This window comes from Macaca nemestrina, chromosome 20, assembly GCF_043159975.1.
Source record: "Macaca nemestrina isolate mMacNem1 chromosome 20, mMacNem.hap1, whole genome shotgun sequence".
NCBI classification, from domain to species: domain Eukaryota; kingdom Metazoa; phylum Chordata; class Mammalia; order Primates; family Cercopithecidae; genus Macaca; species Macaca nemestrina.
Window position 1 is genome coordinate 8,679,796 of NC_092144.1, and position 24,349 is coordinate 8,704,144.

Below are 24,349 nucleotides of genomic sequence, written 5' to 3' on the forward strand. Positions count from 1 at the left end.
CATTATCTACCTGCCCCATCCGCTTTTCAGCTTCCGTTACCTGAGAACCACTTTAATCAGCCATAAAATCCCTCCCGCATTTAACATCCTTCAATTCGTTCATGCAAGCTCATTTTTTCCTAGATGCTGGAAAAGTTCTCAGGAGCCACGAGTGCGGATACAAAAGCCTGTCAGACTGGCCTTTTGCTCTCCTCGCTGGTGGAGAGCAGCCACTTCATGCAAAAAGGCATGATTAAGAACTGCAGCCCATCCTCACTGGGCTGTTCCTGTCCATGTACCTGGTCATGATGCTGAGGAACCTTCTCATCATCCTGGCCGTCAGCTCTGACTCCCACCTCCACACCCCCACATACTTTTTCCTCTCCAACCTGTCCTTGGCTGACATTGGTTTCACCTCCACCACCATTCCCAAGACAATTGTGGACATCCAGGCTCACAGCAGTTCTCTCCTATGCAGGCTGCCTGAAACAGATGTCTTTCTTTATAATTTTTGGGTGTATGGATGACATGCTGCTGACCATGATTGTCTATGACTGGTTTGTGGCCATCTGTCACCCCCCGCACTACCCGGTCATCGTGAACCCACGCCTCTGTGGCTTCTTAATATTGGTGTCTTTTTTTCTTAGCCTGTTGGACTCCCAGATGCACAATTTGATTGCCTTACAAATTACCTGCTTTGAGAATGTGGAAATTTCCAATTTCTTCTGTGACCTCTCTGAACTCCTCACCCTGGCCTGTTCTGACCCCTTCATCAATAACATCATTATGTATATTTTTGTTGTAATATTTGGATTTTTTTCCTATCTCAGGTATTGTTTTCTCTTACTATAAAATTGTCTCCTCTACTTTGAGAGTCCTATCTTTAGGTGGGAAGTATAAAGCCTTCTCCACCTGTGGCTCTCACCTGGCAGTTGTTTGCTTATTTTATGGAACATTCCTTGGTGTGTACCTCAGTTCAGGTGTGTTCTCTTCCCGCAGAAAGGCTGCGGTGGCTTCAGTGACGTACACTGTGGTCACCCCCATGCTGAACCCATTCGTCTACAGCCTGAGAAACAGGGACATTCAAAGTGCCCTGTGGAGGCCGGGCATGGCGGCTCACGCCTGTAATCCCAGCACTTTGGGAGGCCAAGGCGGGCAGACCACAAGGTTAGGAGATCGAGACCATCCTGGCTAACAAGGTGAAACCCCGTGTCTACTAAAAATATGAAAAGAGTATCCGGGCATGGTGGTGGGAGCCTATAGTCGCAGCTACTTGGGAGGCTGAGGCAGAAGAATGGCTTCAATCTGGGAGGTGGAGCTTGCAGTGAGCAGAGATTGTGCAACTGCACTCCAGCCTGGGCAACAGAGCAAGACTCCATCTCAAAAAAAAAAAAAAAAAAAAAAAGGCCGGGCACGGAGCCTCACGCCTATAATCCCAGCACTTTGGGAGGCTGAGACAGGTGGATCACGAGGTCAGGAGGTCCAGACCATCCTGGCTAACACGGTGAAACCCCATCTCTACTAAAAAATACAAAAAACTAGCTGGGCAAGGTGGCGGGCTCCTGTAGTCCCAGCTACTCAGGAGGCTGAGGCAGGAGAATGGCGTGAACCCGGGAGGCGGAGCTTGCAGTGAGCAGAGATCCGGCCACTGCACTCCAGCCTGGGCGACAGAGTGCAAAAAAAAAAAAAAAAAAAGAAGATATACGAATTTCCAATAAGCGTACAAAATGATGTGCAAATCAAAACCACAATAAGATAGCACATATGAGGATAAATATTACAAACAAACTAATAGAAAAGGAGATGCACTGGAAAATGGAGAGAAGTCAGAAGGCTTGTACATGGCTGGTGGAAAGGTAAAATGTTGCAGAAATATGAAAAAAAGCATGGTGGTTCCACACAAAATTAAAAATGGAATTCCAGATGCACCTGCGGTTACACCCTGTATATGACAAAAAGAATCAAAGAAGAGATTTGAATAGATATTAGTATGCTGTATATGTTGCAATGTTATAAATAATAGGCAAAAATGTGGAAGCAACTCAAATGTCCATGGACAGATGAATGGGTAAAACACAATGTGGTCCAGCTATAAAATGAACTCTTTTTTTTTTTTTTTTAAAGGAGTCTCGCTCTGTGGCTCAGGCTGGAGTGCAGTGGCATGATCTCGGCTCACTCTGTCTCCCGGGTTCACGCCATTGTCCTGCCTCAGTCTCCTGAGTAGCTGGGACTATAGGCATCCGCCACTACACCCGGCTAATTTTGTGTATTTTTAGTAGAGATGGGTTTTCACTGTGTTAGCCAGGATGGTCTTGATCTCCTGACCTCGTGATCCGCCTGCCTCAGCCTCCCAAAGTGCTGGGATTACAGGCGTGAGCCACTGCGCCTGGCCAAAATGAACTTTTATTAAGCCTTAAAAAGGAAGACAATTCTAACATGTGCTACAACATGGATGAACCTAGAAACATTATGCTCAGTGAAACAAACCAGTCACAAAAGACAAACACAGTATGATTCCATTTGTTACAAGTATCTTGCATACTTAAATTCATAGAGACAGAAAGTAGAATGGTGGTTGCTAGGGGTTGGCGAAATGAAGAAATGGGTGGTTTGTCCGTGGGCACTGAGCATCTCTTCTGAAAGGCAAAAAAGTTCAGGAGAGGGATGATGGTGGAGGTTGAACAACAATATGAATGTGCATAAGGCCAATGAACTACATTTAAAAGTGGTTACAATGAAAATATTTTCATATTTCCCGTTTTATATAAAACCACTTATATTTATAACTTTCGTATTTAAGTGCAGTATATTTTACCACAATAAAAATACAGAAATTAAAAAAGATGGATCCTTGGAAGAAAAAGAAATGAAATGAACTATACACACGGATTTCTCCTGAGTAGAGGAAGAGCCCAAATGCTTCTGTGGACATTCATTTTCTCTTCTTCATCCATGACTGTGAGGAAGACCTTAGAGACTGGGGAACTTGGGCCAATTTGGCTAATGAGGAGCTCTGTGCCTTGAGCCCCCATGGCCATAGCATAGTAAATACTCAGCCTGTGCCTCCAGCCCTGCAGTGTGAGCTTCCAGTCCAGTGGGCTCCACACCTGTGGTCTGCATCAGGAGGCTCATGTCTGACCCTGTCTTCCTGCCAGTCCTGAGGACGGAGCCTGAGCCTCCATCGTGCAGCACGCAGGGAGGACAGCGGACCTGCTCTCCGTGGTCATGGCCCAGCAGAGGCAAAGCGTGGCTCAGTGAGTGCTGAGGGACAATCGGGAGCCTCGTTTCCTCATCCTCAGGATAAACGGGACAGTGGGGTGGCAGATGGGAGGACACCAATGTGCAAAATATCAGCTCAGATGACTGTGGAGTTTATGTTCTGGGTTGTGATTGGTGTCAGAAATGTCATTCGAAGTTTTGCTTTCTCTCTAAACTGATTCTACTAGCTATAAACATCTCACTGAAGACAGGAGAAAATGGGTCCCCGGAAACTGTTCCCTAAGCACTCTGGAAGGATTATGAAGGTGATGATGAGGATGAGGAGGAAGATGGCAGTCACCGTGACATCATGAACTCTTACACAGGGCTTCCTAAATGCCGAGTTTTGAGCTCTGTGTTCTATGTAGCTTATTTCATTTCATCTGCATGGTCTTCTCTATGTTATAAGTGCACACGTTATTATTATTTTACAAAAGAGGAAAAGAGCAATGCATTTTTATATAACTTGTACCGTATCATGAAGTAGAGAGGAGTGAAGCCAAGATTGAACCAGGAGGTCTAAAGTCCAGGCACATGGAATTTGGGCATTCCTCTCTGGTGCACCCAAACTGTCCTCTCAAATCCCTGTCATTTCTTGCAGCTGCCTTCTGCTAATTGTACTCTCCACTTCGGGAGTTTCTAGTAGACCTCTGTCAGACCAGTGAATGCCATGTTCACTGCAGCCGAAGGACTGCACCACGGAACTCCAGCCTGGGTGACAGAGCAAAAGCCCATCTCTTAAAAAAAAAAAAAAAAGAAAGAAAGAAAGAAAGAAAAGAAAAAGGAAGTGCAGCTGGGATCACATGAAAGATCACAGAAATAGTCAGAACACAAAAACTCAGGGCGCATCCCTCCCTTGCCCCTGTTCCTGGCTTTCCTTTCAGCTCTCCACTTCCTTAGAGGAGCCATCAAATCAGGGTCTTAGACTCCACTCCTATTCAGGGAGCTGGAAAGAGTTTCAAAATGCACCTGAGGTATACCTGTGGTTAAGACCTCTGACCTCTGCTTAAAACTTCCCGATAGCTGGAAGACAATGTGGAATGTTAATGCCTGGGACTCAGAGACCAACCGTTTAATGCTAAATTCTGCCTGTTCTACTGATCTGTGTGACGAGGGGTGAGTCGTTCGTGTCTCTGAGACTCAGCACTGTCATCTGAGCTGCTTTCTGGTTGATCCAATGTCAGTGGGCAATAATTAAACAGATCATGGGTGCTCCTGCATGATCTCTATGTGATGGATGCATGAAGGCAAAGAGGCTTTTAGATATTGTCATTAGCATTGTAAGGTTAATCTCTACACCACTCAATGAAAATATTCTGTGACCTGAGTTAAGTTTCCCTATATCCTGACAGGACAATATTTGCCCTCATAGAAGTAAATACTGAGTGCTGTGAGAGGAAGGACTGTCAGCCCCTTTCATTTCTGATTCGCCAGAGCCTATATCTCGCTTGGCACAGTGGAGGCATCTAAAGTAAAAATTGCAGAAAAATATTGAATAGAGCCTTCCTTGATTCACAAAAATTGACCATAATCAGTGTGGCTTCAACACACATGATGTTTTCCTGCCTGTTCTTTCATCTCTTTCAGGAACGTGCCATAGAACTCGAGACAAGGCAAAATAGCCCTTGTTTGATCCTTATAATTCCATTTAATAACATCTACAACATTCAATTTTTTAAAGGCCATGTCAGAGATTTTTTTAGGTACAACAAAAGGATAAAGGCAGAAAGAGAAGAAGACAGATGAACATTTTTGCCTGGGCTTAGACACATTTTAGTTTCACATTCTTTCAGGCTCAGAGAAGATAATGCAAAAGGCTTATTAACATTCCATTATTGTTTAATCACTGACAAGTGCATGGCAGTGTTACCATCTGTGCAGCTGCTGTAGGCCTCTGATTAGGTGCATTTAGCTAAACCTTTCTTACCAAAACGCAGTGTCCGCATAAGCCAAAGACAGGAGTTTTATATTAAATGGATTTTAAAAGAAAGCCTAGGCCGGGTGCGGTGGTTCACGCCTGTAATCCCAGCATTTTGGGAGGCTGAGGCGGGTGGATCACCTGAGGTCAGGAGTTTGTGACCAGCCTGACCAACATGGAGAAACCCCGTCTCTGCTAAAAAATACATAACAATTAGCTGGGCGTGGTGGCACATGCCTGTAATCCCAGCTACTCCGGAGGCTGAGGCAGGAGAATCGCTTGAACCTAGGAGGCGGAGGTTGCAGTGAGCTGAGATCGTGCCGTTGCACTCCAGCCTGGGCAACAAGAGCAAAACTCCATCTCAATAATAAATAAATAAATGCAAGCCTATCTATTTGACAATATTGATTCTTCCTATCCATGCGCATGGAATGTTTTTCCATTTGTTTATGTCCTCTCTTATTTCCTTGAGCAGTGGTTTGAAGTTCTCCATGAAGAGGTCCTTCACGTCCCTTGTCAGCTGTATTCCTAGGTATTTTATTCTCTTAGTGGCAATTGTGAACGGGAGTTCACCCATGATTTGGCTCTCTGATTGTCTCTTACTGGTGTATAGGAACGCGTGCGATTTTTGCACATTGATTTTGGATCCTGAGACTTTGCTGAAGTTGCTTATCAGTTTAAGGGGATTTTGGGCTAAGACGATGGCGTTTTCTAAACATACAATCACACCATCTGCAAACAGAGACAATTTGACTTTCTCTTTTCCTATTTGAATACCCTTTATTTCTTTCTCTTGCCTAATCGCCCTGGCCAGAATTTCCAATACCATGTTGAATAAGAGTGGTGAGAGAGGGCATCCTTGTGCCAGTTTTCAAAGGAAATGCTTCCAGTTTTTGCCCATTCAGTATGATATTGGCTGTGGGTTGATTGAACACTTACTTCCTTGAAGAAAGAATGTCAAAAAATTGTTCGAATAATAAAAACTCTGAAAGAAAACAGACACAGAAAATATTTTACAATTATGAACTATCAAGTTTGATTTAGTTTCTAGATAATGTGGCCCTAACTCTTATAGACTGTTTATAAATTTTCTGAATTGGTAGAATGTGTAGCACTGTATTGGAATAAAATAAAATATATTTCATGGTTCCTTAACTTCCTTTAATTAGCTTAAGATTCTTTTCTCCAAGGGAGGAGAATATTTTTTATTTAGATGTTTTTAAAGGATAGTCTATATTTTACTGTATTCATGAATTTTAAAAAATATACTACGTTCTTATATTTATTCTTCTAATGTTCTTCACCCATTGTCTCAAAAGTACGCACATACACAAAGTATTGAATAGCACAAAAATCAACCAGGAAAGAGTTCTTAGAAAATTGGGTTTGTCAGGGCTGAGGGTGTGTGATCTTCAGATGTGAAAACTGTACTTGTGAATTGTTTATATCTAAAGTATAGACACAGTGCCGCGTGCTGGTTTACTTGTTTCACATTTTCCACCTCCCTTTTCTTATTAAAAGGTTTCCAAGCTACACAGAACCACAAAATCTAACAGGTGTCTCAGAATTCCTCCTCCTGGAACTATGATCCTGAACTGCAGCCTGTCCTCGCTGGGCTGTTCCTGTCCATGTAGCTGGTCACGGTGCTGGGGAACCTGCTCATCATCCTGGCCATCGGCTCTGACTCCCACCTCCACACCCCCATGTACTTCTTCCTCTCCAACCTGTCCTTGGCTGACATCGGTTTCACCTCCACCACCGTCCCCAAGACAATCGTGGACATCCAAACTCACAGCAGCGTCATCTCCTATGTGGGCTGCCTGACACAGATGTCGCTTTTTACCCTTTTTGGATGCATGGAAGACATGCTTCTGGCTGTGATGGCTTATGACCGGTTCGTAGCCATCTGTCACCCCCTGCACTACCCAGTTATCATGAACCCACGCCTCTGTGGCTTCTTAGTTTTGGTGTCTTTTCTTCTTAGCCTGGTGGAATCCCAGCTGCACAATTTCACTGTGTTCCAATTCACCTGCTTCAAGGATGTGGACATCTCTTCTCTCTTCTGTGACCCTTCTCAACTCCTCAGCCTTGCCTGTTCTGACACCTTCCTCAATAACATAGTCATGTATTTCGGTGCTTCCATATTTGGGTTTCTTCCTATTTCTGGGGTCCTCTACTTCTATTATAAAATTATTTCCTCCGTTTTGAGAGTTGCATCATTAGGTGGGAGATACAAAGTCTTCTCCACCTGTGGTTCTCACCTGACAGTTGTTTGCTTATTTTATGGAACAGGCCTTGGCATGTACCTCAGTTAAGCTGTGTCACCTTCTCCCAGGAAGGGTGCGGTGGCCTCAGTGATGTACACTGTAGTCACCCCCATGCTGAACCCCTTCATCTACAGCCTGAGAAACGGGGACATTAAAAAGGCCCTGTGGAAGCTGCAAAACAGGACAGTCTAGTCTCATTATCCATCCTATTGTTTTTCTTGTGTGAGTTAGAAAAGGCAGCAACATTAATTATCTGAACCTGCAAATCATGGCCCCTGCCCACATTTCCTATGTGAATAGTGCTTTCTTTGTTATATCTTTACTTGGAATAAGTGAATATTCTGGTATCCTTTGTTCATCACAAACATCATGACTGAATCCAATACACCTGGACAGCCTCCTTTAGTTTCTGAGGAATGACGCTGGTATCCAGCTAAAATCACAACTCTTTTTTTATACAGAGGAAGTCCTCACTTCACATCGTGGAGAGGTTCTTGGAAACTGTGACATGAAGGATACAATGTGCAGCAGGTCCTTGATTAATGTCGTTTCGTTCAATATTATTTAGTTATAATATTGGTGAAGAAAAAGATTGGTTTCTTATGCATAATTTTTCTTAAAATCAGAGTTTCCAAGAACCTGTCAAGTGGTTAAGGGAAGACTTACTATATTTCAAATTTCCATCTCCTTCCACAATTCATCTGTAATTTACAAATAGCATCTATGGAATCTCTTTAGGCAGGTTGTGTGTGAGGATCCCTACCAGTGGTTCTCAAACTTGACTTTCATTGAAATGACCTGGGGAGCTTACAAAGGCTGACTGGGTCACATTACCAGAAATTCTGATTTCCTTGGACTTCTCTGGGTATGAGAATTTTTTAAAGCACCAAAGATGATTCGGTTGGTGGAGGGTCTAATGGGATCACACTCTAATTGGTAGTTAATATAAGAGCTTCTGGTAGCACCAGGTCAAGTGGTATTCCTCGAATATTTTCTTTGAATGCATTGTTCTTCAACACTATACAAATTATCTCCTTTTTTTCTACTTAGAATTTTTACTACTTAGAATTTTCATGTTACATTTGCTGAAAGTGTAGATTTATACCCTTACAGATTTTAATGATATTTGACTCTTGTGCATACATACAAACATGGTAACGGTATCCCTGAAACTTCACATTCAGAGACTAATTCTTTTTCATTTGAAATTTACTTTTAAATTTTTAAAATAACGATAATGTGGTACATAGAAAGTGGAATATTATTGTGCCATTATAAACAATGAAATCCTATCATTTGCAGAAACATGGGAGGGACTGGAGGACATTATGTTAAGTGGAAGAAACCAGGCTCAGAAAGACAAATATTGCTTGTTCTCACTCATATGTAGGAACCAAAATGTAAATCCCATGTAGGCAGAGGGGTGAATGGTGATTGCCAAGGCTGGGAAGTCAAGGGGGAGTGGAGTGAAGAGAAGTTGTTTAAGGAGTACAAAATACAGGTAGATAGGAGAAATAAGTTCTAGTCCTTGATAATTCAGTAGGAAAATTATAGTTAACAATAATTTATTGCATATTTCAAAATAGCTGAGAGAAAAGATTTGCATTGTTTTATGCTGTTGTTTAAGCTATTGTCTTTCTGTTCTAATCTCACCATTTTCTTTTTTTGAAATTATACTTTAAGTTCTGGGATACATGTACAGAACATGCAGGTTTGTTACATAAGTATACATGTGCCATGGTGGTGTGCTGCACTCATCAATCCATCATCTACATTAGGTATTTCTCCTAATGCTATCCCTCCCCTAGCCCCCTACCCCACAATAGGCTTGGTGTGCAATGTTTGCCTCCCTGTATCTATGTGTTCTCATTGTTCAGTGAGTGAACTTATCCCACTTATGAGTGAGAACATGTGTTTGGTTTTCTGTTCCTGTGTTAGTTTGCTGACAATGATGGTTTCCAGCTTCATCCATATCCCTGCAAAGGACATGAACTCATCCTTTTTTATGGTTGCATAGTATTCCATGGTGTATATATGCCACATTTTCTTTATCCAGTCTATCATTGATGGGCATTTGGGTTAGTTCCAAGTCTTTGTTATTGTGAACAGTACCACAATAAACACACGTGTGCATGTGTTTTTATTGTAGAACGATTTATAATCCTTTGGGTATATACCCAGTAATGGGATTGCTGGGTCAAATGGTATTTCTAGTTCTAAATCCTTGAAGAATCGCCACACTGTCTTCCACAATGGTTAAACTAATTTACACTTTCACCAACAGTGTAAAAGCATTCCTATTTCTCCACATCCTCTCCAGCATCTGTTGTTTCCTGACTTTTTAATGATCACCACTGTAACTGGTGTGAGATGGTATGTCATTGTGGTTTTGATTTGCATTTCTCTAATGACCAGTGATGATGAGCTTTTTTTCATATGTTTGTTGACTGCATTAACATACATGTCTGTTCATATCCTTCCTCCACTTTTTGATGGTTTTTTTTTTCTTGTAAATTTGTTTAAGTTCTTTGTAGATTCTGGATATTAACCCTTTGTCAGATGGATAAATTGCAAAAATTTTCTCCCATTCTGTAGGTTGCCTGTTCACTCTGATGATAGTTTCTTTTGCTGTGCAGAAGCTCTTTAGTTTAATTAGATTCCATTTGTCAATCTTGGCTTTTGTTGCCATTGCTTTTGGTGTTTTAGTCATGAAGTCTTTGCCCATGCCTATGTCCTGAATAGTATTGCCTAGGTGTTCTTCCAGAGTTTTTATAGTTTTAGGTTTTATGTTTAAGTCTTTAATGCTATCCCCATCAAGCTACTATTGACTTTCTTCACAGAATTAGAAAAAACTACTTTAAATTTCCTGTAACCAAAAAACAGCCCATACAGCCAAGATAATCCTAAGCAAAAAGAACAACCTGGAGGCATCACACTACCTGACTTCAAACTATACTACAAGGCTGCAGTAACCAAAACAGCATGGTTACATGCAGTAACACAAAACCAGATATATAGACCAAGGAAACAGAACAGAGGCCTCAGAAATAATGCCACACATCTACAATCATCTGATCTTCAACAAACCTGACAAAAACAAGCAATGGGGAAAGGATTCCCTATTTAATAAATGGTGCTGGGAAAACTGGCTAGCCATATGCAGAAAACTGAAGCTGGATCTCTTCCTTACACCTTCTACAAAATTAACTCAAGATGGATTAAAGACTTAAATGTAAGACCTAAAGCCATAAATGCTCTAGAAGAAAAACTAGGCAATGCCATTTAGCTCATAGGCATGGGCAAAGACTTTATGATTAAAACACCAAAAAAGAGTGACAATAAAAGCCAAAACAGACAAATGGGATCTAATTAAATTAAAGAGCTTCTGCACAGCAAAAGAAACTATCATCAGAGTGAACAGGCAACCTACAGAATGGGAGAAAATTTTTGCAATTTATCCATCTGACAAAGGGTTAATATCCAGAATCTACAAAGAACTTAAACAAATTTATAAGAAAAAAACACCATCAAAAAGTGGAGGAAGGATATGAACAGACATGTATGTTGATGCAGCCAACAAACATATGAAAAAAAGCTCATCATCACTGGTCATTAGAGAAATGCAAATCAAAACCACAATGACATACCATCTCACACCAGTTACAGTGGCGATCATTAAAAAGAAAGGAAACAACAGATGCTGGAGAGGGTGTGGAGAAATAGGAACACTTTTACACTGTTGGTGAAAGTGTAAATTAGTTTAACCATTGTGGAAGACAGTGTGGAGATTCCTCAAGGATTTAGAACTAGAAATACCATTTGACCCAACAATCCCATTACTGGGTAGATACCCAAAGGATTATAAATCATTCTACTATAAAAATACACGCACGCGTACGTTTATTGCAGCAGTTTATTACTGTTCACGATAGCAAAGACTTGGAACCAACCTAAATGCCCATCAATGACAGACTGGATAAAGAAAATGTGGCACATATACGCCATGGAATACTATGCAACCATAAAAAAGGATGAGTTCATGTCCTTTGCAGGGATATGGATGAAGCTGGAAACCATCATTGTCAGCAAACTAACACAGGAACAGAAAACCAAACACTGCATGTTCTCACTCATAAATGGGAGTTGAACAATGAGAACACATAGACACAGGGCGGGGAACATCACTCCCCGTGTGTGGCGATGAGAGATTGTAGTAAATAAAGACACAAGACAAAGAGATAGAAGAAAAGACAGCTAGGTCTGGGGGACCACTACCATCAAGATGCAGAGACCGATAGTGGCCCCAAACGGCTGGGCTCGCTGGTATTTATTGCATACAAGACAAGGGGGCAGGGTAAAGAGGGTGAATCTTCTAAGTGATTGACAAGGTGAAGCAAGTCATGTGATTACGGGATAGGGCCCTTCCCTCTTAGGTAGCCGAAGCAGAGAGAGAAGGCAGCATACGTCAGCGTTTTCTTCTCTGCACTTATAAGAAAGATCAAAGACTTTAAGACTTTCACTGTTTCTTCTACCGCTATCTACCATGAACTTCAAAGAGGAACCAGGAGTATGGGAGGAGCATGAAAGTAGACAAGGAGCGTGACCACTGAAGCACAGAACAACAGTGGGGGGTTTAGGCCTCTGGATGACTGCGGGCAGGCCTGGATAACATCCAGCCTTCCACAAGAAGCTGGTGGAGCAGAGTGTTCCCTGACTCCTCCAAGGAAAGGAGACTCCCTTTCGCGGTCTGCTAAGTAACGGGTGCCTTCCCAGACACTGGCATTACTGCTTGACCAAGGAGCCCTCAAGCGGCCCTTACGCGGGCATGACAGAGGGCTCACCTCTTGCCTTCTAGGTCACTTCTCACAATGTCCCTTCAGCACCTGATCCTATACCCGCTGATTATTCCTATGTTATATTAGTAATGCAACAAAGAGTAATATTAAAAGCTAATGATTAATAATGTTTAAAATACTGGTTGATAATTGTCCATGATCCTCTCTATATCTAATTTATATAATGACTATTCTTAGTCTATTTTCTTTATTATACTGAAACAGTTTGTGCCTTCAGTCTCTTGTGCCCACACTCCCCCAAAAAATATTATTCATTTTTGCGTAATAAAGTGTGGAGCTATCTGTTGCTTGATATTAGTGGAACTTAACTGCTCCATCAAGAGAACTAGAGTAGACATTTCTCTAAAGAAGATATACAAATAGACAATAAGCATACAAAATGATGCTCAATATCACTAATCCTCAGCAAAGTGCAAATCAAAACCAGCGTGAGATACCACTCATTAGGATGGCTATTATAAACAAACAGAAAATAACAAGCGTTCATGAAAATGTGGAGAAGTAGGAAGGTTTGTACATGGCAGATGGGAATGTACAATGGGGCAGGAATAAGAAAAACAGTATGGTGCTTCCTCAGAAATTGAAAATAGCATTACCAGATGATTCTGCAATTTCACTTTGGGGTAATCACTCAAAAGAATCAAAGAAGGGACTCAAGTAGATATTTGCACACCATATTTACAGCAGTGTTATTAACAATAGATGAAAATGTGGAAGCAACTCAGGAGTCCCTTGTTAGATGAGTGGATGAACACAACGTGGTCCATCCATACATCCATACAATGGAATATCATTCAGCTTTTTTTGTTTGTTTTTAAAGACGGAGTCTTGCTCTGTCACCAGGCTGAGTGCAGTGGCGCGATCTCGGCTCACTGTAACCTCCGTCTCCTGGGTTCAAGCAATTCTCCTGCCTCAGCCTCCCGAGTAGCTGGGATTACAGGTGCCCATCACCACACCTGGCTAATTTTTGTATTTTTCGTAGAGATGGGGTTTCACCATGTTGGCCAGGATGGTCTCTATCTCCTGACCTCGTGATCCAACCACCTCGGCCTCTCAAAGTGCTGGAATTACAGGCGTGAGGCACCACGCCCAGCCATTTTTCAGCTTTAAAAAGAAAGGCAATTCTGACACATGCGACCACATGAATGAATCTAGAGATATTATGCTAAGAGAAAGAAATCAATCACTAAAGGCAAACACAGTATGATTCCACTTATATCGAGTATCTCGGGCAGTTAAATTCACAGCGACAGTAGACTGGTGGTTGCCAAGGATTGGTGAGACAGAGCAATGGGGAGTTTCATAACAGAACCTGAGTTTCTGTTCTGAAAGACAAAATCATTGAGCGGATCCATGATGGCGGTGGCTGCACAACCCTGTAGATGTACTTAATGCCAGTAAACTGTACACCGAAAAGTGGTTAAAATGGTATTGGTTACCATTTTGAAGAAGATAAATGGTAAAATGTTACTTACCATTTTGTGTAAGACTGCATTTATAATTTTTATATTAAATGTGGTATATTTTGCCATGATAAGAATACGAAAATTTTAAAAAGATGCATCCTTGAAAAAGAAAAAGAAGGCTGGGCGCGGTGGCTCACGCCTGTAATCCCAGCACTTTGGGAGGCCGAGGCGGGCGGATCACAAGGTCAGGAGATCGAGACCACAGTGAAACCCCGTCTCTACTAAAAATACAAAAAATTAGCCGGGCGCGGTGGCGGGCGCCTGTAGTCCCAGCTACTCAGGAGGCTGAGGCAGGAGAATGGCGGGAACCCGGGAGGCGGAGCTTGCAGTGAGCCGAGATCGCGCCACTGCACTCCAGCCTGGGCGACAGAGCGAGACTCCGTCTCAAAAAAAAAAAAAAAAAAAAAAAAGAAAAAAAAAAAAAAAGAAAAGAAAAAGAAAAAGAAATGAAAGAAGTGAACGACGAACACAAGCTTTCTCCTGATTAGAGGAAGAGTCCAGAAGTTCCTGTGGAAGTTCATTTTTTCTTCTTTTCTTGCATTAATGAGGCAGTCCTTGGAGACTGGGGAACTTGGGCTTGTTTGGCTAATGAGGAGCTCTGTGCATCGAGCCCCCGAGGCTGTAGAATGGTAAATACTCAGCCTGTGCCTCCAGCCCTGCAGTGTGAGCTTCCAGGCCAGTGGGCTCCACACCTGTCGTCTGCATCAGGAGGCTCATGTCTGACCCTGTCTTCCTGCCAGTCCTGAGGACGGAGCCTGAGCCTCCATCGCGCACCAGGCAGGGAGGACGGCGGACCTGCTCTCTGTGGTCATGGCCCAGCAGAGGGGAAGCGCAGCTCAGTGAGTGCTGAGGGACGGTCGGGAGCCTTGTTTCCTCATCCTCAGCACAAACAGGACAGTGGGGAGGCAGATGGGAGGACACCAATGTGCAAGATGTCAGCTCAGACGACTGTGGGTTTATGTTCGGGGTTGTGATTGGTCTCAGAAATCTCATTCAAAGTTTAACTTTTCTTCCACACTGGTTCAACTTCCCAAAGACATCTCACCCACAAGAGCGTGTTCCCAAAACATGCCAAGGAGATTATGAAGGTGATGAGGATGAGGAGGACGATGACAGTCATCACGACATCAAGAACTTTTATGGAGGGCTTCCTGAATGCCAGGCTCTCGGCTTCATGTTTTATGTAGCCAGTTTCCTTTCATCTGTGTAGTCTTCCCTGAGTTATACCTGCCACATTATTCTTAATTATAGAATAGGAAAGAAGCCCTCCAAGTCCAGACACATGGCATTTGGCCAGGCCTCTCCCTGAGTCCAACCTGCCCTCCCGAATCCCTGTCTGTACTGGCAGATGCCCCTGTTAACTGCATTCTCCTTTTGGGGGTTCCTGGTAGACCACAGCTAGACCAGAGGGTGCCACGTTCACAGTATCAAGTATAGAAAGGGCAGCCAAGATCACATCAAAGATCCCAGAAAGAACTGGCACAGGATCTCCCTTGCCCCTGTTCCTGGCTTTCCTTGCAGCTCTCCATCTCCTCAAAGGAGACATAAAATCAGGGTCGTGGCTCCATTCCTAATCAGGAAGCTGGAACCTGTTTCTGAATGCACTCCAAATGTGCCTGTAATTAAGAGCTCCAACCTCTGCTTACAACTTTCTGAGAGCCGGAAAGTAATGAAGAAGGGTAGTGCCTACTTCATTACCAAGGCCTCAGAGACTGACCGCTTGGTTTTGAATCTGCCCACTTCACTGAACTGTGTGACATGAGGCGAAATGTCTGTGCCTCTGAGACTCAGCATTGTCATCTGAGCTGATTTCTAGTTAATCCAACTGCAGTGAGCCATGATTAAACAGATCGTGAGTGCTCCCTGTGTGATCTCTATGTGATGGATGCATAAAGGCAAAGTCAATTTTTATATTATTATTATTATTATTGTTTTAAGCTTAATCTTCATACAGTTGAACTGCAATGTCCTCTGGCCTGAAGTTACAGGCCCCTACATTCCTGACAGGACATTTGACATTCGTCCCTATCTAAGTAAGTGCCGAGTATTGTGAGAGGAATGTTTGGGTCTCTTTCATTTCTGATCCCCCAGAACCTATCTCTCGCCTGTCTCAAAGGAGGCATCAAAAATAAAGTTCCCCGTTAAATATTGAATAGGCCCTTCCTTGGATCAGAAAAAAATTGGCTGTGATCAGTGTGACCTCAACACAGTTAGTGGTTTCTTGTCTGTCCTTTCATCCCTTTAGGAATGTCTAATAAAATGAGATACAAGATACCACCTGTTTATGTCTATGTCACAGATACAGGGGCCTTAGAATTCCATTTAGTAGCATCTGCAATGTTCAAGTACCTAAATACCATGGCAGAGATTTTCTTAGGTATATCAGAAAGAAAAAACGCACAAAGAGAAGAGGGCAGGTAAACCTGACACTTGCGCTTAGACACAATTTTGAGTTTCACATCATTCCAGACTAAAAGAAAATAAAGAGAAAATGTTATTAAACTTCATTATTATTTAGTCATGACGCATGCATTACACATTATTGATATCTGTGTGGTCGCTGAAGGCCTACAATTATGTGCAACAAAACTTTCTTATCAAAACCCAAAGAAAACATAAGCCAAGGACGAGAGCTGTATATTAAATAAATTTGGAAACATAGCTTGTATATTTGAGTGGGCATTTACTTGTGTGAAGAAATGATGTCAGAAAACCTAAGAATGATAAAAAATATGAAAAGTAATTGGCATGTAGAAAGATCTTCTGATTATGAACTATCAGGTTTGATTTAGCTTTCAGATAATGCAGTCCTAGCTCTTGTATAATGTTTGTAAATATTCTACATCAAAGGAATTTGTAGCACAGTGTCAGAATAAAATAAAGTGTATTTCACTGCTTCTTAATTTCTTTTAATTAAATTCACTATTTTTTTCTTAAAGAGACAAGAACGTTTTGTTTTGTTTCTGAAAAGAGTAGGCCATGTTTTACTGCGATCATGGATTTTGAATATATTAAGTCCTTGGTCTTCTAACATTCTTCAATTTATTTTCTCTAAAGTAGTATGTACAGGAAGAGTTGAATAGCACAAAAGTAAGTCATGTAACAATTCTGAGATTTTTGGGATTGTCACAACTGAGAAATATTGCTGAGGGTATATGGTCCTCAAGTGTGAATATGTTCCTTGTGACTTGCTTGTATCCAAAATATACACACAGCATTAAGTGCAATTTATGTCTTTTATTTTCCAATCCTCTTTTCTTCTCAAGGTGTCCAAGTTACACAGAGCCACAGAATCTCACAGGTGTCTCAGAATTCCTCCTCCTGGGACTCTTAGAGGATCCAGAACTGCAGCCCATCTTCACCGCGCTGTTCCTGTCTATGTACCTGATCACGGTGCTGGGGAACCTGCTCATCATCCTGGCCATCGGCTCTGACTCCCACCTCCACACCCCCATGTACTTCTTCCTCTCCATCCTGTCCTTGGCTGACATCGGTTTCACCTCCACTACGGTCCCCAAGATGATTGTGGACATCCAATCTCATAGCACAGTCATCTCCTATGCGGGCTGCCTGACTCAGATGTCTTCCTTTGTCCTTTTTGCATGTATGGAAGACATGCTCCTCACTGTGATGGCCTATGACCGGTTTGTAGCCATCTGTCACCCCCTACTCTACCCAGTCATCATGACTCCTCACCTCTGTGTCTTCCTAGTTTTGGCGTCTTTTTTCCTTAGCCTGTTGCATTCCCAGCTGCACAACTTGATTGTGTTACAATTTACCTGCTTCAAGAATGTGGAAATCCCTAATTTTTTCTGTGACCCATCTCAGCTTCTCAACCTTGCCTGCTCTGACAGCATCATCAATAACATATTCGTATATTTAGATAGTACTATATTTGGTTTTCTTCCCACTTCAGGGATCCTTTTGTCTTACTATAAAATTCTCTCCTCCATTCTAAGAATTCCATCATCAGATGGGAGATTTAAAGCCTTCTCCACCTGTGGCTCTCACCTGGCAGTTGTTTGCTTATTTTATGGAACGGGCGTTGGTGTGTACCTGACATCAGCTGTGTCACCGTCTCCCAGGAATGCTGTGGTGGCATCAGTGATGTATGCTGTGGTCATCCCCATGCTGAACCCCTTCATCTACAGCCTGAGAAACAGGGACATTCAAAGTGCCCTGTGGAGGCTGCACAGCAGAACAGTCTAATCCCATTGTCTGTTCCATCCTTTTTCTCGTGTGGGTTAGAAAGGGCAACCACATTAAATCTCTACATCTGCAAATCCTGCCCCCTTGGTCACAGTATTTTTGTTGCTTGATGGGTTTTACTCCTTTCCACATTTCCTATGTGAATATTGCTTTCTTTCTTAAGCCTTTAACTGGAATGGGTGAGTATTCTGGGATCCTTTGTTTAGCGTAAACATCGTGACTGAATCTTCTATAGCTAGGCAGACTCCTTCAGTTTCTGAGCAATGACCCTGTTGTCCAGGTGAAATCACAACCATCTTTTTATATACAGGAAGTCCTCACTTCGTTTTCTAATTCTCTGAAAATTGACTTTATGGAAACAATATACAGCAGGTCCTCCAACACCATTGTTTGGTTCGAAGTTGTTTAGTTAGAATGTTGATGAGGAATAAATTGGTTTCACTCTACATAATTTTGCTTAAAGATGCAGTTTCCAAGAGACTATCAAAGATGCTAAGTGAGGACATACTGTACATCACATTCACCCGTTTCCACAGTTCATGTGGAATTTCTTTATAAACTGCTTCTAGGGAATCGATTCAGGCAGGTTATGTGTAGAGATCCGTGTCACTGGTCCTCAGTCTTGGCTTTGATTGAAATCACCTGGGGAGCTTACAAATGCTGAGGCCTGGGTCTCATTACCTGAGATTCTGATTTACTTGCATCTGTGTGGGTATGTGGATTTTTGTTTGTTTGTTTGTTTTAGGCATCAGAGATGGTTCCAATGATGAAGTTCCTAGAGGGATCAAGCTCCGATGAGGAAGAACAGAAGTTAATTGTAATATGATTTCTTCAAGTATGATCTTCAAATGCATTGTCCTTCAACACCGTACAAATTTTTATCATGGTGTTTTTTCTTACCACTTAGCATTTTCATTTTACATTTGCTGAAGTTACAGATTTATACACACATCGATTGCTATTTTATTTCACACTTGTGCATACACATAAAATGGGAAATAGAAAAGAATTAAATGGTCACCATATCTCTAAAGCTTCACATTTCAAGACTTTTTAAAAAATATTTATTTTTTTAAAAAGTTGTCTCAATTAAGAAAGTGTAGTATACACACAAGATGAAGTATTATTCAACCTAAAAAATAACAAAATCCTCTCCACTGCAGCAAAAATAAGATGAGATTGCAGGTCATTATATTAAGTGAAATAAGCCAGGTGCAGAATGACAAATATTACATGTCCTCACTTATATGTAGGAACAAAAAAAGAAAATCTTGGCCAGGCATGGTGGCTCATGCCTGTAGTCCCAGCACTTTCGGTGGCAGAGTCGGATGGATCACTTGAGGCCAGGAGTTCAAGACCACCCTGGCATGGTGAAACCCCATCTCTACTAAAAATACAAAAATTAGTCAGGCGTGGTGGTGCATGCCTGTAATCCCAGCTACTTGGGAGGCTGAGGCAGGAGAATCACTTGAATCTATGAGGCAGAGGTTGCAGTGAGCCAAGATCGTGCCTCTGTACTCCAACCTGGGCAACAGAGTGAGATTCCATCCCACACATACACACAAAAGGAATCTCATGAAGGGGTGGAGAGTAGAAAGGTGGCTAGCAGAGGCTAGGAAGAAAAGGAGTTAGTTGGGGAATGAGGAGAAGTTGATAATTGGGTACAAAAATACAGAAAGATGGAATAAACGAGTTCTAGTGTTTGATAGTACAGTACAGAAATTTTAGTTCACAAGAATTTATTGCACATTTCCAGATGACTTGGAAAGAAGCTTCCTAACTTTCTCATTATGCTGGTGTTTAAGCTATTCTCTTTCTGCTCCAATCATACCCTTCAATACTCTTCTTTTTGAGGCTAGATTGGAACTCTTGAAATCATGCTGATTTTTTTTCGTTGTTTTGTTTTGTTTGTTTGTTTGTTTTGAGACGGAGTTTCGCTCTTGTTGCCCTGGCTGGGGTACAATGGCGCAATCTCAGCTTACGGCAACCAGAAAACACTCAAAACCAAAAAACACTTTTTACTAAGTGCTGAGAACTCAAAAACCAGAAAACACTTTTTACTAAGTACTGAGAACTCAAAGAAATCAAAAGAAAATATATTCTGAAGCAATGTTAGCCTTTTCAGTGAGTAGAAATCCAACCCTCTGGGGACAATGGCTAAATTCAGCCACATAATGGTGCTACTTTGGAATCCACATCCGGAAGCAGCATGATGAGGTCTATGGAAGTCCCCAGTGCAGATGAAGCTCTCCCATTCGCAAGTTTGTCTCCGAGGTATATTTGTTGGGATTTGATAGTGTGGCGAATCAGAGACTCTGCTGGAAGTCAGAGGAAACTCAGCCGGGTCTTGATGTCCTAAAAGCCCAAAGTCTTGACTGAGGATGAGACCTATGGGATGAGCAGCATCTGAGATGTTCCCAAGGACACCCCAACTCCTGGTTTTCATGCCTTTGTGTAATCTGCTCTGATGAATAGTATAGACCAAGTGACTCATTTCCTAACAAAGAGAAGGTGGAAGAGAAGTGATACGATGTCACTTCTGGGAACATGGTGAGAGACTCCAACTTTCTTTTTACCTGCCTCATCTTGGTCTTTGGCTTGGTTGCATTGATGGATGCCAATGGCTACATTGTCAACTCCTGGGTGGAGAGACCTTTATCACAAGAAATAGAGGGCGTTTTCTGGCCAATGTTTGTGAGCAACTTCACCCTGGCACCCACCATGTGAGTGAGCTTGGAAGTGGATCTTCTGCCAATTTATCCTGGAGATGACTGTGGCTGTGGCCAGAAGGTTGACTACAACTTTCTGAGGACTTCTTGAAGTATGTAAGTGAAGTATCAGTTATCAAATAACTATGTAATAATCAATAATATTGGAATATACCAGTGTGACTCAATTAGAAAAAATAAAAACTGAGTCCTGAGGACTAATTCAAATAAGCATAAAACATAAGTCTCTGGCACATAAAAAGCCAATGTAGTAGCAACTAATTAAGAAGTTCTCCTGAAAAACAAATATTAACTGAGAACATGGAAATAGTATCAGATTCTTACTATAATAGAGCTAATTTTCTCTAGAGTATGTGATTAATACAATAGATCCACAGATATAAATTCACATGAGTTATTTCATTGCCAATTGATATGGTTTGGGTGTGTCCCCACCTAAATCTCATCTTGAACTGTAGTTCCCATAATCCTCTGGGTACAACAATGGCTAAATTCAGCCACATAATGCAGCTACTTTGGAATCCACATCCAGAAGCAGCATGTTTCGTGGGAGGGACTTGGTGGGAGGTAATTGAATCATGAGAGCAGTTACCACCATGCTGCTCTCATGATAGTGAGTTCTCATGAGATCTGATGTTTTATAAAGGGTTCCCCTCCCCCCTTTACTCTGCACTTCTCCTTGCTGCTGCCATGTGAAGAAGGGCACGTTTACTTCCCTTCCACCGTGATTGTAAGTTTCCTGAGGCCTCCCCAGCCCCGTGGAACTGTGAGTCAATTAAACTTCTTTCCCTTATAAATTATCTAGTCTCAGGTATGTCCTTAGAGCAGCATGAGAACAGACTAATACACCAATCCTCCCCTCTTAAATTTTGCACTAAGTTTCTTATTCTTGCAACTTGGTATCAGAAGTGAGGAATACACACTGAAAAAGCAAGATATTGGTGAAAGATGTTAAAGACACACAAAAAAAGGAAGACGTCATGTGTTCACAGATTAAAGGACTTAGCATTGGTATGATGTTAGTAGTACCCAAGTGATCTGCAGATTCCATGCAATCCCTAACAAAACACCAATAACAATTTTGCAACAGAAAAATCCATCCTGTAATTCATATAGAATCTCAGGGAACTCTGAAGAGCCAAAATAATCTGGAAGCAGACAAAAGTTGAAGGTCTCAGATAACTCAATTCTAAAAGGGTGTACTGTTCCTTGCAACATCCTTCGAAGGGGCAGGTGGTAAAAATTCAGGGACTCTTTCTGGGGCTCATCTAAGAAGTTGCCTGAAGCGGTTGGAAGCCACCTCTTCCTGATGCAACTTCAGCTGCAGAGACCAGGGAAATAGAAGGAGGCTTTAAAGGCCTGAGACTTCTGCTGGCAGCCTTCCCACCAGGCCTGCCTCCTCCCTGGACAGTCCCTCCCTAAGTCCCAGTCCCCATGTGGGAGCCTGCTTTCTGGAAAAGCTCCCACAGCCTGGTGGCCACAGGCCCCAATTCCAGGACTAGACCCACCAGTGACCACGGTGTTGGGATTCACCAACCCCTCCAGACCCTGTTTCTCACCTGCAAAACAGGTAGTCTCTCTGTCTTTATTTGATCAGCACTACTGAGGCTCACATGAGACAGTGTGCACAAGGTATGTGAAAAACCCTGGGGAACTTACTCTCCAACTACTGTAAGGATTTGGTTCTGCCATCTCACTCAATGTACAATTGTTAGAAAAATGAAAATATGTTGAAATTCATTTTTTTAAAGTTAAAAATGTCACTCTTCCTGGCATCTAAACTGACTATAAAGATCCAGTAATCAAAACACTGTTATTCTACATAAAGTCACCCAAAGTGACCAATGGAAGAGGATGCAGAGCCCAGAAATAACTTCTCACATATATGTTCAAATGATGTTTAACATGAATGCCAAGAAAGTTCATTGGTGGAAAAGCAGGCTTTTCAACAAACGGTGTTGGAGAAACTTGATTTCCACATGCAGAAGAATGAAGGTGGACCCTATGTCACACCAGATGCAAAAATTAACACACACTGGATCAAAGACCTAAGCCCAAGAGCTGAAACTATAATATGTCTAAAAGAAAACGCTGGCAAAACCTTTATGGCATCGGAGTGGGCAATGGTTTCTGGGATATGACACCAAACACAGAAGCAACAACAAAAAAAAATTAGATTCCTTAGATTACATCTAAATGAAAAACACTTTTGTGCATCAAAAAACTGAATGGAGTGAAAAGATAACCCAAGGATTAGGAAAAATATATTTGCAAATCATATATCTGAAAAGAGGCTAATATCCATAGTAGATTAAGAACAGCTAGAACTAAACAACAAGAAACCCAAGGCATCCCATTAACAATGGTCAGAAGACTTGAGTAGACATGTCCCTAAAGAAGATATACCAATAGCCAGTAAGCATATAAAATGATGTTCCAAATCACTAATCGTAGGGAAGTGCAAATCAAACCAAAACTGTGATATCAGCCAGTAGGATGGATATGATAAACAAACAAGCAAAAAACAAGAAGCATTGGAGGGAATGTAAAATAGTGCAGGAACAGGGAAAACAGTATAGAGAGTACTTGAAAAATTAAAAACAGAATTATCAGATGATCCTGCAATTGTATTTGTGCATACCTAGCGGAAAGAATTAGAAGCCAGGAGTGGAAGAGGTATTTGTAAACCCATATTCATAGCAGCATTATTCACAACAGCCAAGTATGTAGAAGCAACCCAAAGCTCCATGGACAGATGAATGAATACGTGCAATGCAGTTCATTCATACAACGGAAGACTACTCAGCCTGAAAAAGGCAGGCACTTCTGGCCAGCACAGTGACTCATGCCTGTAATCCCAGCATTTTGGGAGGCTGAGGTGGGCGGATCATCTGAGGTCAGGAGTTCAAGACCAGCCTGGCCAACATGGTGAAACCCTGCGTCTACTAAAAATACATTAGCTGGGCATGGTGGCATGTGCCTGTAAAGACAACTACTCGGGAGGTTGAGGCACGAGAATTGCTTGAATCCAGGAAGTGGAGGTTGCAGTGAGCCCAGATTGTGCCATTGCACTCCAGCCTGGGCGACAGAGTGAGACTTCATCTAACAACAACAACAACAAAAGGGGAGGCACTTCTGACACAGGCTGCAACATGGATGAATCTTGAAGACACTATCGTCAGTGAAATAAATATATCACAAAAGGGTAAACACAACGGGGCTGAGTGGCTCACGCCTGTAATCCCAGCACTCCTGGAGGCCGAGGCGGGCGGATCACTTGAAGTCAGGAGTTTGAAACCAGCTATGGCCAACATGACGAAAGCTCGTCTCTACTAAAAATACAAAAATTAGCTGGGCGTGGTGGCTCATGCCTGTAATCCCAGCTACTCGGGAGGCTGAGGCACGAGAATCGCTTGAACCCAGGAGGTGCAGGTTGCAGTGAGCCCAGATCGTGCCACTGTACTCCATCCTGAGTGACAGAATGAGACTCTGTCTCAAAAAAAAAGATAAACACAGTATGATTCCACTGATATCAAGTATTTAGAGTAGTTAAATTCATAGAGTTGGAAAATAAAATGGCGGCCCCCAGGGGTAGGCGAGAGAGAGAGGAATGGAGGGTTTGTTTCATGCGCACAGTTTCCATTTTGAAAGATAAAAATGTTCTGGA

The 24,349-nt window shown here is 42.1% G+C and overlaps 2 protein-coding genes, 1 long non-coding RNA gene and 1 pseudogene across 3 annotated transcripts in view; 3 read left to right on the top strand and 1 right to left on the bottom strand.

Annotated features, from left to right (window-relative positions):
- The first annotated feature begins 242 nt into the window (after window positions 1-242).
- Window positions 243-4,162, top strand: LOC105486969 (olfactory receptor 7E24-like; annotated as a pseudogene).
- Window positions 4,163-5,947: 1,785 nt separating this feature from the next.
- The window catches only part of LOC139360439 (uncharacterized), a 37,905-nt gene continuing 19,503 nt past the window's right edge, over window positions 5,948-24,349 (bottom strand). The window contains exon 3 of the long non-coding RNA XR_011617833.1: window positions 5,948-6,140. This is a non-coding gene — a long non-coding RNA (uncharacterized lncRNA). The remainder of the gene's footprint in view (window positions 6,141-24,349) is intronic.
- Window positions 6,859-7,470, top strand: LOC112426069 (olfactory receptor 7E24-like). The gene has a single exon (XM_024791870.2). It carries the CDS (start codon window positions 6,859-6,861, stop codon window positions 7,468-7,470), a length of 612 nt encoding a protein of 203 aa, XP_024647638.2.
- On the top strand, window positions 14,555-17,953 carry LOC105486965 (olfactory receptor 7E24-like). The gene is made up of 2 exons (XM_024791852.2): window positions 14,555-14,583; window positions 17,011-17,953. The coding sequence occupies exons 1-2, from the start codon at window positions 14,555-14,557 to the stop codon at window positions 17,951-17,953; spliced, it is 972 nt and encodes a 323-aa protein (XP_024647620.2).